Source organism: Labrus bergylta, chromosome 12 (assembly GCF_963930695.1).
Source record: "Labrus bergylta chromosome 12, fLabBer1.1, whole genome shotgun sequence".
Taxonomy (NCBI): Eukaryota; Metazoa; Chordata; class Actinopteri; order Labriformes; family Labridae; genus Labrus; species Labrus bergylta.
Window position 1 is genome coordinate 14,587,196 of NC_089206.1, and position 15,640 is coordinate 14,602,835.

General features: G+C 40.4%; 1 protein-coding gene across 2 annotated transcripts in view; it reads right to left on the reverse strand.

Annotated features, from left to right (window-relative positions):
- cacna2d3a (calcium channel, voltage-dependent, alpha 2/delta subunit 3a) overlaps positions 1–15,640 on the reverse strand; it is a 111,222-nt gene that overhangs the window by 74,913 nt on the left and 20,669 nt on the right. For both annotated transcript variants that reach the window (XM_065961092.1, XM_065961093.1), the window contains exons 3-4: positions 15,220–15,336; positions 4,028–4,087 (exon numbers count right to left, since the gene is read on the reverse strand). In XM_065961092.1, the coding sequence (XP_065817164.1) occupies positions 4,028–4,087; positions 15,220–15,336 (177 nt within the window). The remainder of the gene's footprint in view (positions 1–4,027; positions 4,088–15,219; positions 15,337–15,640) is intronic.

Genomic DNA, 15,640 nt, shown 5'->3' on the forward strand with positions numbered 1-15,640 from the left:
ACCAAGTCATATGACAAATACTTCTGAGTGGAAAAAAAAGGTAATCACACATGGAAGTATCCACATCCCAATCCAGGTGGTGGTAATGCTCGTCTGCTGAGCCCTTTTAAACAACCAATGAAGAAGAAGAAGAAAGCAGACACAACAAAACACCCACAGAAGAAGTGCTATACACAGTAGCAAGATGACACAGTGTAGCTACAACACCCATCTGCTTTTTTTTTTTTTTAAATCAGTTGTGTGGGGACACTTCGGGTTCAAAGTGTAGTATGTCTGTTGAAACACATCGAACATGCTCATGACTGTTCGACGTCATCACCCAGATGTGCCAATCCACAAAGCTAGGCGAAAGACTACAAGTATCTAAGAACTTAACCCTGCCTCTGGATGTGAATGCACAGACGGTCATGGACATCAATGAATCGAAAACATTTTTGAAGGCGATGTTGGCATATGCAGTAGTAGACGAACCCGGCTTCAAGTGTGTAATAAAAGTGTCCAAGCTGCAACAGCTCCACCCACTGCCACTGACAACAGATGGAGGGACCTCCCATGACACTTGAAGCCAGGGGATCACACACTTCATAAATTATAAATATAATGCAATGCTCCTAAACACATTGTACTCTATTTTGTCTTGTATTTTACATAGTATGTATTTTATATTTTCAAATGAGGAGATATTTATTATTTCCTTGTTGCTTTTTATTTTTCATCATTTTGTTTTATTTTCCTCTCTTTTTTTGTCCAATGTTTATTAAAAGCTGCACCAACATTCAAAGGAGGTTCTCAACCACATTAGATTGGAGCAAACTGTAACTTGCACTACATTCAGTTAGAAATCAATGAGAGAAACTTAGAAATACACATCCGGGACTTTGGTTGCTTTTTACCAAAACGTGACGCTAAAACCGAGGTATGAACCAAATGGTATCCTCTGTGAACTGTTACACCCCTAAAAAGATTTAAGTAGCCCTGGTATTGGAAGGGTACACAGTACACGGCAGCCAATACTCCACTACAGAATTGAATAGGTATGGAGAAGAGGGAAAAAAGGTATCACAACAGCCTTTGCTGCAGATCTAAAGCACTGTAAAGAGAGAAAAGAAAACTCTCTCGTAAATCTGTGATTAAAGAGATGCTATTATGAATCCATGCTAACAAGCATCTGGTTAATTCATGATACTTTAATTTGCTCCTCTTTTTTCCCCTCTCACCTTCCATATTCTCCTTCCTCTCTTGTGCCTATGTTGTTTGGCATAATAGCAACTAGCATTGTGAAACAGCATGATAAAATAAGCATAATCTACTAGTAGGTTCTCACTCTTTCCTAAACATCCTGAAACTCTCTTACACTATATACATATACGTATATATACCGTATGCTCTCTATCAGTCATCATCAGCTCGCTCTGTACTGTAGCTGTGTCATTAAAGCTGAAACAAAAGGACTCTGACTTCACTGGGTTCATCTCATCGCGGCCAAGTAATTACTGGCATAAAGCACCGCTGCGAGCCCACACAGTGTTGCTGCCCCTCCAGCAGCATATGAAAACAGCACAAACACACACAGACGAGTGTCCACAAGTGACACATCGATGCAGAAACACAAACGTCTGTCCACAAAATCATTCAAAATTGTTGTTGTATACTTGGCAAGTAGGAAGGCAGATTTATTAATATGCAAACTAGAGGAATTTTCCAATGAAATACGACACTTTCTTTGTAGCCTATCTGTTAGTATCTGTTGCTCCAGCAGTGTCCTTAGTGTATTTTGTTTTACACTGGGAAGTCGTACTTTCAGTGCAGAGTAGTGAGTGTTGACAGGCTACCTCTATGATTCATATGGGCTTAAACGGTATGTAAAGTATGAAAGCTTACCTTTCAAACATCAAACAAAACTTCAGTTGAACTAAATCTCCTCTAGTGATTACTCTATCACTTAATGTGCTGAAGTTTTAGCAAATATAGACACAGAATATTGTTTTTTGGACAGATTTTTTTGCTTCACTTAGTTCACTTTTTGTTCTGACCACCAACAGTTAAAGTTTTCTACACAAATATAAAACAAAAATGCATTAGCTGATCCGAAATGACCTACATACTGTATATTATTCTCGCTACATTTAAAAACATTAAGGAGTTTCAAGGTGAACTATTCCTAAAGTTGCAGAGTGTGAGAATAATCAGACGGACCATTGGGGGAAAAAAGGTTACTATGAGAGGAAGATTCAAGGCTGGACAGCAGTCAGTGGTTGAATTTAGTAATTGATCCTCCTTAATGGCCCATGACAGCAGAAAACCTCAGGACATTCACTGTAATGCCTTAAAAAGCTGACAGAGTAAACACACACTCGTCGCCAAAGGCAGAGACACAGGTACACACGCACACACACACACACACGCGCACACACACGCATGCACGCACGCACGCACGCACACACACACACACACACACACACACACACACACACACACACACACACACACACACAACAGACTTTATAAGTAGTTTAGCAGAAAATACTTCCAAGTCGGCTTAGTATCATATTTCCGCTTTAAAAACTCAACTTACTGTTGCTGCTCCTCCTACTTTCATAAACTCTGTTCTGAGATGAGCATGATGTGCAGCACACTCAAGGGAAACATCACAAGTGCACAATCTCTTTCTTTCTCTCTCTCTATCTCATACACACACATACACGTACACATACACGTACACACACACACACTCATACATACATACAGACTGTATAAAGCTGCACTCTAAAAATTAAAGCTGCTCAAATGGATTTGAGGCAGAACCAGTGAGCAGAGGCTGGGTTTGGGGGTGTGTATGCAGATATGATAAGCTGAATGCATTTCCCAAAGTCTGCAGAAGTGACGGTGAGGGCTCACAGAAAAACAGTTTAAGATGTGTTTACTTTTTGAGGAGGAATTTGACGGCGATATCATACCCTAAATAATTTACGGTTTAGATTTCTCAAACGTTGATGTTTTAAGTTAAACCGAGTGAATGAAAGGGTTAAGTTTGATAAAAATAGAGCAAAAACAACCATGTCTTCTAAAGGTTATAGATTGAAAAGTTTATGCGTAACACTGTCTCCCACAATCGAATAAACAACACATGTATGGTTTCCTTGTTGCACAACTGAAGGCCAAAAAGTCATATGATGATCAAAATTTGCTACTATACAGACAGTTACGTCTATCACTTAGTTACTCAGGGTACCAATTACAGGCCTACATTAATTACAAAACCATGAACAAAATGTTCATCAAAACATATTTGAACTCTTACCATTTAACATGAATTCGGGTTCAGTGTAAAGGTTTTGCATCATTTCATGATTGAGCTTATTTCTAAACATTTTGTAAACATTTTCAACACAGCAAAAAAACAGTTAAATCAAAGCTTAGTGAAAAACTTGAAGGTAGAAAAAATGTCTTGAATTTCAAAACCTTTTTTTTTCTGAGACACAACAAATACAACATTCATTTAATTACTGTAAACAGCTGTCGTCGGGATCGATGCAAAACTATTCACCTTATCGATGTACTTGAACCAGGTAAAATCCAGCATCCTCACCAGTTTGCGACACGCTAATAGCTAATTCTGCTCTGAGCAGGCAATGACTTTGTGTTAAGGGGGAGTCTTGCTCTTTACCAAAAAATAATAATTAAAAAAGGGTTCAAATAACTTTTTTGTATTCATGTTTGCCCAGTGGGACTGTAAATATACATGTGAGTACGGCAGAAGCAGACAGAGACAAAAAGAAAAGAGACACATTTTAAAATATTGTGAAACCTACTGTACTAAAACAGACAACAGAACAAGATTCCTGCCTTTTCTCCTCTGTCTCTCTTCTGTTGTCTTTGGGAGGTCCTATCTCCGAAACACTGGCGCAAATTCTTTTCAGCAGGATTGAAATAATGGTGTTACAGGAACAGGGAATGAGCGTGTCGATCATGATCATGTCTGTGTGCTCAGAAACGATACAGTGTAGACAGGACATGTGTAATGTACCTGCAGGTCTGGATCCTCCTCGTGCTGTAGGTGGGCTTCCTCTGCTGCCTCCACCAGCCTCTGGAGGAGGGTAGGAAGGGGAGAGAGGGGAGAAGGACAGAGAGGAGGAGAAAAAAAAATAGTTTGAGCACCAAATTGAATTGAGTAGTGGATGAAAATAATAGGCAGAAAACCGGATATACAGTGAGCAGCTTTACAACTGGCTTTAGAATTCCCCCTTAGAGCAACTCTACAACCCTCCATGGTACACACACACACACACACGCGCACACAGGATCACACACGCACACACTCGCACACACACACACACGCACACGCACAAGCAGAAACAGCGGACAGACATGTGGCCATTTATTAAAAGAGGCTGTTTTCCTAAATGGTTCAGCAACAGAGGTAATGATTGCCTCAGGTTCTTTGGACACTACCACAAAAAACTCCATCATCACTCCATACTGTTTTACACATGCACACTCTTACTGGCACAGACACACAAACTCACACAAATACACACCACTGTCATCTCCCTCTTGGTGATACTGTCTGCTATGTGTGCCTGTAGGCTGATGCAGGGATCGGTCTGCCTTTGGGTCACCGTCACACTCTCCCTCTCTCTTTCTTAATTTCTCTCAACCTCTCTCATTTTTAATAACAGCTTTATTTCTAAAGAAGACAACATGTAAGATGACAGATAATCATTGAAAAATACAAGTTTCAGAGTCCCTTTATAAGTATTAATGACTTGCATAAGTGGACTGTAAGGGCTTTAAATTGATTAGTCGTTTCTTAATCAATCTGTCATGCTTTTATATGCTGTTATAACTGTGAGTCATTTGTGTTTCTTGTAATGTGTGTGTTTATATTAATGTTATTATTATTATAATATTCTGCCTCGGTGGGGTTTGCTGTTGGTTTTTTTTTCAGTTGAGCCTGTACCGCTTTTTGTGCTTTGAACTGACATTGTGCGCCTGTTGCTGATTGGACGGGAGCTGGTGCTGCCTGTCTGAGCGTGATTGGATGAGAGCTGATGGAGCAAAACGGAGCAGAAAACTGATACACCGCCATCTTCCTCCTCACTTCGCAGTGAGAGCTTGTGTATCGTCAGGCAAATAATTGTTTTGAGATTATGTGTATCGTTGTAAATATTGTAAATAATTCTGATTTTTTTTTTCTATATTTAGAGGTAAGTCAGTATGGATTTTTGATGATGTTTTGTTGATAATTTTCGGTGTGGGCTCTCGCTGAAGTTTGAATTATTTTGTGTTAAGTGGCAAATCAATTCATCATTGTGGACTGCAGATTTGGTAACATTGCACCAACATACAGTGCATATATACATACATAGTTTATATATATAAAACATTGAACAGAGTCAATATTGCAGCTTGTTCAAGGTTATTACGGCGGAAGGAAAAAAGCTCCTGCTAAATTGAGCTCTTTTCTATTCAAAAGTTTTGTATATGCAACCAGAAAGAAGTACTGTAAGCTAACTGAGTGGATGATGAATGTCATTTGCCAACACAGGTGAAAGGTTCGTCATTGCTTTGTTGAAAACTGAAAGACTAGGGGGAAATATGTAGATGACTGTCGGCAGGTTTGGGTGACACCATGTATGGGTATATGAAGTACTATATGTGAAGAGTCAAAACAATCAGCATAAAGTGAAAAAGATTTTTAAAGGAAAGGGGCAAAGGACCCCGCCCTGAGGGTCTCCAGTACTGTTTAAGATGCTACTGTGCCAACTCCTACTGCCTGTGGTCTGTCACAGAGGAAACTGGGAATGATGCTCAATAAATTCCTAAGCCTAGAAGTAATAATGATTAGGAGCTTGGAGGAGAAGCTTTCAAATGGGTTAAAGCTGAAGGAAGGTAAAAAAAAAGGTTTTTCGGGCGCTGAGTAACAACTTGAATCTCAGGAATTACTCAAACAAACACACACACACATACACATACACACAAGCACTTCCTCCCACTTCTAGCTGCGATGCATACGATATGTTATCATAGCAAGTCATCTCTCTCATTCGCAGCTGGTCCTGGGGGCTATATGTTTTGGTAATGCACTTCCATTTCACATTTCCATTCAAATGGCTTCACCCGTAAAACTACTGCAATCAGCCAGCTTATTTCAGCTGAGCCATGTGTGAGGCTGTGTGTGTGTGTGTGTGTGTGTGTGTGTGTGTGTGTGTGTGTGTGTGTGTGTGCTGCTGTGTGTGCAGGAGGGCTGTTTTGGGAAGTGAACACTGTAATCTAGAGCCCAGCCAATCATTTTCTTCACCATAGCAACACAGCTGGCCACTGCGTATGGTTGCATATCAATTTTGATAGCTTGATTCCATTTGACTATCGATTGATGCGTACATTTTCCCTGTGTCTTCTCTGGCCTGGACTTATTCAGTTCTTTAATTTAAAACCAAATAAGCAACCTTCATGCCTATATAGGAGCATGTGTGCTGATCCATGTGGCCGGCTCAGGGTGTTGAGAGGCACACAAAAATCTGCTGTAAGCATGCTACAAACAAAGATAAGGAGGAAGGTGGAATAAAAGAAGGATAAGAGGGGAAAGAAAGAATAACACTCTAAAGGTCTGAACGCTTAGCCTCACATCCCCACGAAAATGTCAGACGCTTCCTGTGAAGCATGTGTCCATAGAAACACACTTCCAGCTTTTGTTGGTGGTCGATGGTGTGTGAATCTGTGTGTGCATGCTGGGACGTTAATGGTTCTCTCTGCCAACACGTGTTAAGATATTAGCCCTTTGACCTATTCAGTCTTGTCAGGACTTTTTCAAATGTCAATCATTGAACGGGAGAGTACGCAGGTATGTCAATGTGTGCTTGGTGAAATCTGTAATCTGACATTTAATTTGAGAGCAAGCATTACATCAAACATTGGAAACAATAATGCCATATCTACTGCACTCATTTTGAAGGAGTCGAAGATCGAGGTAAAAAAAATACTGTGCATATAGTAGAGGGCTGTTTTTCAATCAGGAAAACAGATTAGTGATAAGTAGGTGCATCTCACTGCTGTGAATTTCAATAACAGCATATTATTAGTATGAACACTCTAGTCGTTGGATTTTTTTGTGCTGTTGTTGTGGTGCTGGAAAAGGTATGAGAATGTATGCAACACCAATCAGTAAGTGTTACTGTCTAGCATTAAATTCAAATGAGCTGCCACTTCTTTTTGTCAATAGGTGGTCCTGCAAGTGTGTATGATGCTGTTTTAAAAGGGGGAGGAAATTACTTTTTTTTTCCAAAGACACTGTCAAGGCCCGGGCTCGGTATGAGATGACAGCAATAATTAAACTGACACAGTCAGAGAGGCAGGCCCTGTTGTCTCCCTGAAAACACACGCTCACAGACAAACGTGGACATTCACGAGCCTTCACTGTGTCTGACAGTTTAAAAGCTGAGCACACAGAGTTAACAAGACTGGCTGTGGTGACTGGATTAGATGTGTTAGCCCTTGAAGAAGAGTCTGATTACAGATCCCTGGTGTGTTTCTGCTGGTCTCTGTCATCACTACAAATGCTTTGATTCTCAGTAAAAACCTGATTTAGTAAGATACTGGTCTGCTCCAAATCAGCCTTTAATTCCCCTAAGCTCATTTGATTTGTCAATTTGTGCTAAACCTGCATCAAACAAAAGGAAATCTGGTGTTGGGCTACATAGTTCACATCTAGCCACTGTCTATGATATTTTTGTATTATGTCCAAGATATTTATAAACTGTATACTTCTATTTGGAAGCTGTCAGTTTGGCTGCGATGATTCATATTCACACACAAAAATGACACTTGCGAAGAAGAAATTGGAGTCCAGAGATAGAAATCATCAATCGTCTGTTACAATTTGAAAACCGATTTTAAAAGACAAACTTGGTTAGGATTTTATTTGAATATGTCAGTACCATAAGAAGAAGGTCTTTTACATCTCAAATCAATAAAATGAGCTTTTTATTAAAGGAATGATCTTAACTTCATAAGATATTGATGTCAGCATTGCTTAAACATGTGTGTGTTTTACACATGCACTCAATGGCTTGCTTGTCCCTCAATCAACTTAATTTCTATTTCATAATTTATCAGCCGCCCCCTTCCTCCCGCCCAATCCATTTCTCTGCTATTTCCACTCACCTACCCCCTTTCATTATCCCACATCCCGTTATTATGATTTTCCTGACAAACGCGTCGGCTTGTTTACACTCTCAAAAGTTCATAAACGATCCCCCTCATTTGGCTGTCAGCTTGATTGGCCTATTGTTCTTGCGTGGTATACATGCTGTGTGGTGGGTTCAGGACTGGTTGGAGCCCCTGACCTTAACAAATGCCTATTCATTATGATTGCAGCAGTAAAGCTGTGATAGTTAGCCAGAGCTGTCATATATAACGGAGTAATGCTAACGACTGCTGTCAGAGCAGCAGGGGAGGGGTGGATGCAGGGTCACATGCATTATTGACTGCAAGCGGAAGTCTTGGATTCTTTTTTAGCAGTACATTAAGGCTTGCCTCGGCACATTCCCTCTACCGGGGGGAGGTGAAGGCAGTGGCCTGAATCTAAATGTTCTCCCAAGGTACCAAAGAATAAGTCCACAGATCTAAATAGACTCTCTAAAAGAAATTTCCCAAAGGTGCTGTCTACTGTTGGTTCATTGTCCATTATTACTTTGGGTTTGAATTTGAACATAACTTTTTTTTATCCATATTATCTTTTTTAGGATTTGTTAAGGACAGCCTTGTAAAAATAAAAGACTTATGTCGTAAGCTTGTTTCTACTCAGCCTGTGTATTGCTGTTCCTGAGTCTTAAAGAGGAAATGCGAACAAAGCTTTGGCCTACTGGATCAGGGCAGGTCCTGCGGGTGTTGGTTCTGCCAGAGGCCGGATCCATTGAGGCCAGATCTGGGCTGAGCTGGATTGACTCGGGTCAGCCCATCAATAGCACTAGGGGACAGCAATTAATATTGTCAAAGCAGCCAGGGAAGACTTGCAGCATCAACAAAATGTAAAAGTGCACTGTGACACTTTGCTTCCTCTTATGCACATTTAGATTGGGCCCAGGCCAAGTAGACAGAGCATTGGTGAGGGATACAAAGGAAAAGTGAAAGAGAGAGGTAAAGAGAAAGGGGAAGGGAAGAGTGTGCTTAGATACATCAGGTCCCAATAATCAATGCTTGACAAGTTCTGAGCAGTTCTGCTGACTAAAAAAAATAAAATGGAAAGCTCTACACAGCACTGCCTGCCCTCTCTCTTTTCCGTCTCATCTGTCCCTTTTCTGTGCATTTTCATACGATGGAACTTTTTGACTCATCTTTTTTTCATGACATTTACCTTTCCAGTCATTCCCACCTACATCCCCATCTAATAGTTCTAGAACACAATCATTTCGCTCTCCCTTTGAATTCTTGGCGACAGAATAACAACCCGAGAGAGAAAAGGAAAGGCGGCGGTGTCCTGATCTCCACTGGCTGGCTCTGCTCCGTCATTAGGAGCCATCACTCTCAACAGACTCTCACACACAGACACACACTGATGTGGCAATGAGCTGAGACGGAGGACAGCCAGTGAAAGGAGGGAAATGAGACTAGCAGTGCTGTGAGCTCAGTGTGACAGTGTGTGTATGTCAGCGAGGAAGGAAGATATGGGGGGAGGACAGGACTGCACTGTTATGATCCCCAACACAACTCAGAGCTAAACACCTACAAATAAGAAGTCTCTCCATCGCCTTTCTCACATGCATGGCACTCCTGAACATTTCCTGACGCTGTACGAGTGACTTGTGTTAACGCAAATGAACTAATCTCCTCATCTCTTCTTTATGCATGAATGTCCTGCCACTCTGGTGTGAACTCAGCCAGCATAGGAACATTCCCCATGAACGAATGGGCGGGGTGATGACATCGCACACTGAGTGGAGTTTTGTTGCTTTATATTTCTGCAGTCTTGTTTCTGCTGCAGAAACGTCTTTTTACATCTTGTAGTGACATTAACACAGAAACAGTCAGAATTACCTTTCCGACTCCTCCCACTAGGATCTCTTTGCACGTGATTAAAAGGCTGCATTACGTTTTCTGTTCCTCAGTATGTTGTTCTCCGCTTTTTCGTTGACAGTGTGATTCCGTTGCACTGCACGTGTCATTGATATAAAGGCCAATATTCTCATTATAACATCTTATAATGGACTCCGCTACTATTTTTTATTTACATCAAGTCTAACCTCAGGAGACCCCCCCCCCACCCCCCCCCCTCCCATCTGACAGGGATAGTCCCCCGCTGTGAGGAGCATATGTGAACAGCCAGGTCAGGAGAATATCCGGAGCAGTCCTCCTGAAATGATCTAGATATTTCCAGGAGTACATATGTGAAACAGGATAAGGGGCATATGATAAGCAAGTTCAGCTCTCAAATCTGCAAGAAGTTCTGAACAATTAAAATAAACTGACATTTCCTTATTTCCATTAGAATGTGGGTGGGAATGGGAAATTTGTTCTGTCCAACAGTTTTGAAAACTCTTTCAAATTTTCTTTTAAGTTTTCACTCTTGGATGGAAGTGGAAACATTTGAGGAATGTAAAAAAATATATGTATATACATTAGGAAAAGTAAAAAAAATAAAATAAAATGTGGTGTGCATGAACCACGACTTAAAAGTCAACTGAAGTGTCCACTTCCTTAAGAGTAGACACAACAGGGACTAAAGGGTTAAGGAGGAAAGTATAAATGGCATATTTCCACCTTTCTTCTCCAAAAAGTTTTATTAGCACCCTACTGAAGAATTAGTGCCACCAGCTGGTTGTCTGAATGAGTCCATCTCTGAAATGTTGCTTAACATTACTGGATAGTAATCAAATACATTTAAAGTATAAAATATACAAAGAGGAACTAAAGGAAGGATTGTTCATAGACTCAAAGAAGTGAAGGTCTGAGGAGCTCTTTGAATTGTGATACATAGAGAAGAAGAACAATTCTAAGGCTGTCGTTTAAAAAAAAAAATGTAAATGCCTCTTTTTCATAGCATGGTCTTTATGCCTTTTAGGAGTTGAATCCAAGAGAGCACATCCAAGAGTCCAGAAATAATCAGAAAATTTTGTTGAAGACCAACTCTGGATGTGCTCAGCTGTTTAATAGCAAAGTTATCATTTTGTTACAGATAGAAATGACGGTTAAAAACTCAAAAATAGGACTCTTATTCATCTTAATTCAAATCTTCTCCTGCAGGTGATGTGGCACATTATTAAAATGCTAACTTTGTGTTTAATATTCACTGTGCATTTCAACAAAAGAAAATTAAAGATCATAGGAGTTTTTCCTGGCAGAGGAATTCCATTTAAAGTGCTATGTGAGCTTTTTATTTTGAACATACACTCATGCAGACTTTACCTGCTCTACACTAGTAATCATGTTGGGGCTACAGAGGCATAGCTGCCACAGGTAAATGATATCAGCAGGTACAGAGAATGCAGACACCGAATGCCATTACAGGAGAAACAGTCCTAGCAGCAAGGCATCCATTCTGCTTTGAAGTGCATTTGTCACATGAAACACAGCAGCGCTTGACTTCAAAGAGGGCATTACAATAGCTCCACGCCTTTTAACTTTGATAACAACATGCGCACTGTTTCTTTAACCGCTGGCTGTTGCCACCCTTTTTCAGCCAGCAGACAAAACTTTTTCAAAAAGAGATGGAGAGGAGAGGAGAGGAGAGGAGAGAGGCGAGGAGAGGAGAGGAGAGGAGAGGAGAGGTGAGGCGAGGAGAGGAGAGGAGAGGTGAGGCGAGGAGAGGAGAGGAGAGGAGAGGAGAGGAGAGGAGAGGTGAGGCGAGGAGAGGAGAGGAGAGGAGAGGAGAGGTGAGGCGAGGAGAGGAGAGGAGAGGAGAGGAGAGGAGAGGAGAGAGTTGCTAGATGACGATCATATCCCACCAACTCAGAAACTGACGAAGGCAATGTAATTAAAAATGAACAAAGACAACCTAATAGGCTTGCTCAGTCCAGGAATAAGCATAAAAATACACATCACTGTCCTTTCCATCAAATGACAGTTTGAAACATTGTTTTTTTTTTTTAAGCTTATCTATATTGGTAGTGTTGCAATTAAATTAGCCAAAGCAGCTAAAAGGGAAAACTGGGCTTTGCTAAAGTTTCATTTCCCTTCAGACTGAACGGTGGCTGAACTAAAAAAATAAAATAATGCAGAGATGATAAGAGAAGGTGGATCAAGGCATACACACACTAAAACACCAACTCTAAATGCAATAACACACTTCTAAACTGTATACACTCTGTCACACTCTTTTAACCACATGGGGGGAAAAAAACAAAACAAACATGCAGAAGCTTTAATTCCATAAAATAAGTGTATAAACATGGTTCTCTACCATATCATATTTCAACACAGAAAAAAGAAATCATAAAATCACCCAAACACTCCTACAAAGAATGACATCGGCCAGCGTACACATATTTACAGGTGCACCCTTTTACAGCAGCAGCAGGCGCTGCTGTCTCTTGGCAGGTGGGGTGAGCAATGAGGAGCGGGAATCAACGTGGAGACGAGGAGATAAAACCGCACTGACGGACAGGGGAGGGCGCCTGAACGGAAATTGAATCACCGAAGCGCCACGTATAGTTAAGCAAAAAGCGGATAAATGGGAAGAGGCGGAGTAGAGAGAGGAGAGACGGACAAAGGAGCGAGGGATGCTTAAGGACAGCAGCGTGACAGCAGACAGAGGAGAATAATAAAAGCAGGGCAACAAATGGAAAAAGATGGAGAAGGAGGGAAAAGGTCTCTATATGTAGGATCACGACAAAAAAAAAAACCTCACAAGGCTGACTGTCAGCGTTGAAAATAAGAGGTGGAGAGGAAGTGTCGTCATAATAGCACCTGTTAATAGTTAAATTCTCAAATCATGTGGGCAGGGGCTTTTATTTTTCAGTTATTTGCTGCACTTAAATACAGAAAGTATTCCTATATAAACAACCCTCATCACCTTTACTCTAAACATAAATGAACACACAGTAGAGATGCACAAATATCAGGCTCCTCCACAAAAGATAATTGTTTACCAAGACGCCCTCATACCTCCAAGTATTTTACACACACATACAGACAATAAGTTAAAAAAACACCTCATCTAACAAAAATAAATAAGTACCTTAGTGATGAAACAAATGCAACCCGTTGAGAAGAAATGTTTTGACAAATGTTTTGACAAATTCATTTGTCAAAATTTTCAATATAATTCAATATAACGATGTTGTGTAATATCAAATAGCTGAGATTGTTTTCCTTTAAGGGAATGTTAATGACAAAACCAGGAGAATAATTCAATTTGAACCTTGCTTGAATGCAACCAATCATTGTGTAACAGTAGGAGTCAGATTTTTGAAATGTCAGATGACTCACATCAGAAGTAAGTACTTTATGTTTTCTGTATGTGGAAATGTAAAAGCTGTCAAAGTGAACTCAAACACTTTAAAGCGGCCATGGTCATGCAATCCGTACGGGCAGAGGTATCATTCAAAAACATAATAACACATGCACAAGCAAAGCTAAAGCATGGAAATAGCTTGTCACTATCTGCTCACCCCCTGCCCTCTCTCGCTCTCCCTTTCCCTCGCTTGCTTTCCTTTCAGTTTGTATCCTTGGACCTGACTCTCAGAGAGAAATCCAATTTCTGTTAACAGCAACATGTTGCCCTGATAGGATCTATCACCTGGAGCTAGAGCTGCAGCTAGAGAGGCAGTGCACCGTGGACACATCCTGAACTGCACCTATTACAAAACTGACAACACACCATGTATTCTTGAGTTATGGCCAAAAATGTATTCTATATGATCACAATAATCATGACCTTTGATGGTCAGAATACAAATCAATTCATCATTGACTCCAACTGGATGTTTTTTTTCCTCCGTATCTGTTCCCGAGATATTGTCTTAACGAGATTGGGCAGTTGAATGGATGGCCCAAACATATTCGGGATGCACCGATGCAACGGTATCAGCCTATTTTGGCTCTGCTGCCATACATCAACACAACACAAATATTCTGGTATGAGCCAAGAATATTTGCTGTGCCAAATCAGTTTAATGCTGGCATCCAGTGCAGCTACCTACTGATTCAGAGACGATGTTTTTTAATGGGCAGATGAAGTCAGCTATTGAACAATGTCTGACTTGTTTTCATTGTCAAACATCCGAGAGAATGGTGGCATTGTTGGAATCTTACACCAAAGGAAGTCATGAAACAAGCATCGCTATCTGATCTGATCTTCCAAATCAGTGCATCTCTAAAAGCTATAATGCCTCTTATCATGTATGTCTCAAGCTCAGGCATGCAATGTATACTTAATGAAGAAATGATCTGCTTTTTAAAGAAAATCTCAATTTGTTGTGTTCAAATTCTGTCAAAGAAATGTGGCATGGTAAAAAAGTCTGTATTCCCATCTTCCTAACTGAAATGTGGTAAAAATGTTTAAGTTTATGTTTATTATGAACCTTAAACTTGTACAGTTAAACAGTTATTCCTCAACAGGATACTAAAAAGGCTACAGGCTATCCATTTGTACTAAAAAAAACAATAAATAAAGACTAAAACCCTTCACCTGGAAAAACAAGAAATAAAGGCATTTAGAAACCCATCTCATATTATTTAATTCAGTTCCAATCATTGTCCTGAAGTGGCCCAGTACACTAGACTCAGATGATTGGTCTGAGCGGATCAATGAGGTGACACAGACACTGATAGTTTAGATCACAGCCTCTCTGTCTGTCACCTCACCCACAGCACCCCCCCCCCCCACACACACACACACACACACACACACACACACACACACACACACACACACACACACACACACACACACACACACACACACACACACACACACACACAGCAAACCTAAGATGTGTCTGGTTTCCCTGTTGCAATGTGACACCGCAGCACATCCTCAGACATCCAATCTGGTCAGCAGAGTGGTCAGGAAATAAGATGTGACTTAACTGAGCTCATTGTATTGTTTTCAATCTTTCTTCTAAAAAACCGTGAACCAACTGATTATAAAAAAAGATGAAATGATGAAAAGAAATCATGTCATTACATTGAATACATCTTTTGTCCTTTTCTAGTGCCCATCGGCTTCTTTAGGAATACTTTTGAGGTTTTTGTGATGGATGAAGATTGAAGTTGAAATACCTTCATTGCCTCAGCTTTCTTGTGAAACATCTCCTCCATGTCCTCTGCCAACCTCTTCACCAGCCGCAGCCCATCGATTTCCTCCACCCGCACCGCCCGCTCGAACTCCTTGTATTTCTGAAAAAGAAAACCACACATTCATGTCATCAGAGCAATAGTTTGTTAGTTGGTAAGGCATCACGACACGTCTGGCAAAAACTGTGATCATATGATAATCATACATTTGAGCTTCTCAGAGTTATGAGTTTCAAGTAGAGCTGTCAAATGATTACATTTTTTTTTTTAATCGCCACATTTCAATAGTTAAACATGATAAATCGCATTTTTAATGGAATGTTTGAAATTCCATTATTTCACATTTAGAAATAAAAATGGTCAGGCTTTTATTTTGAAATTTTTTTACCATTTTTTTTTTACTTGC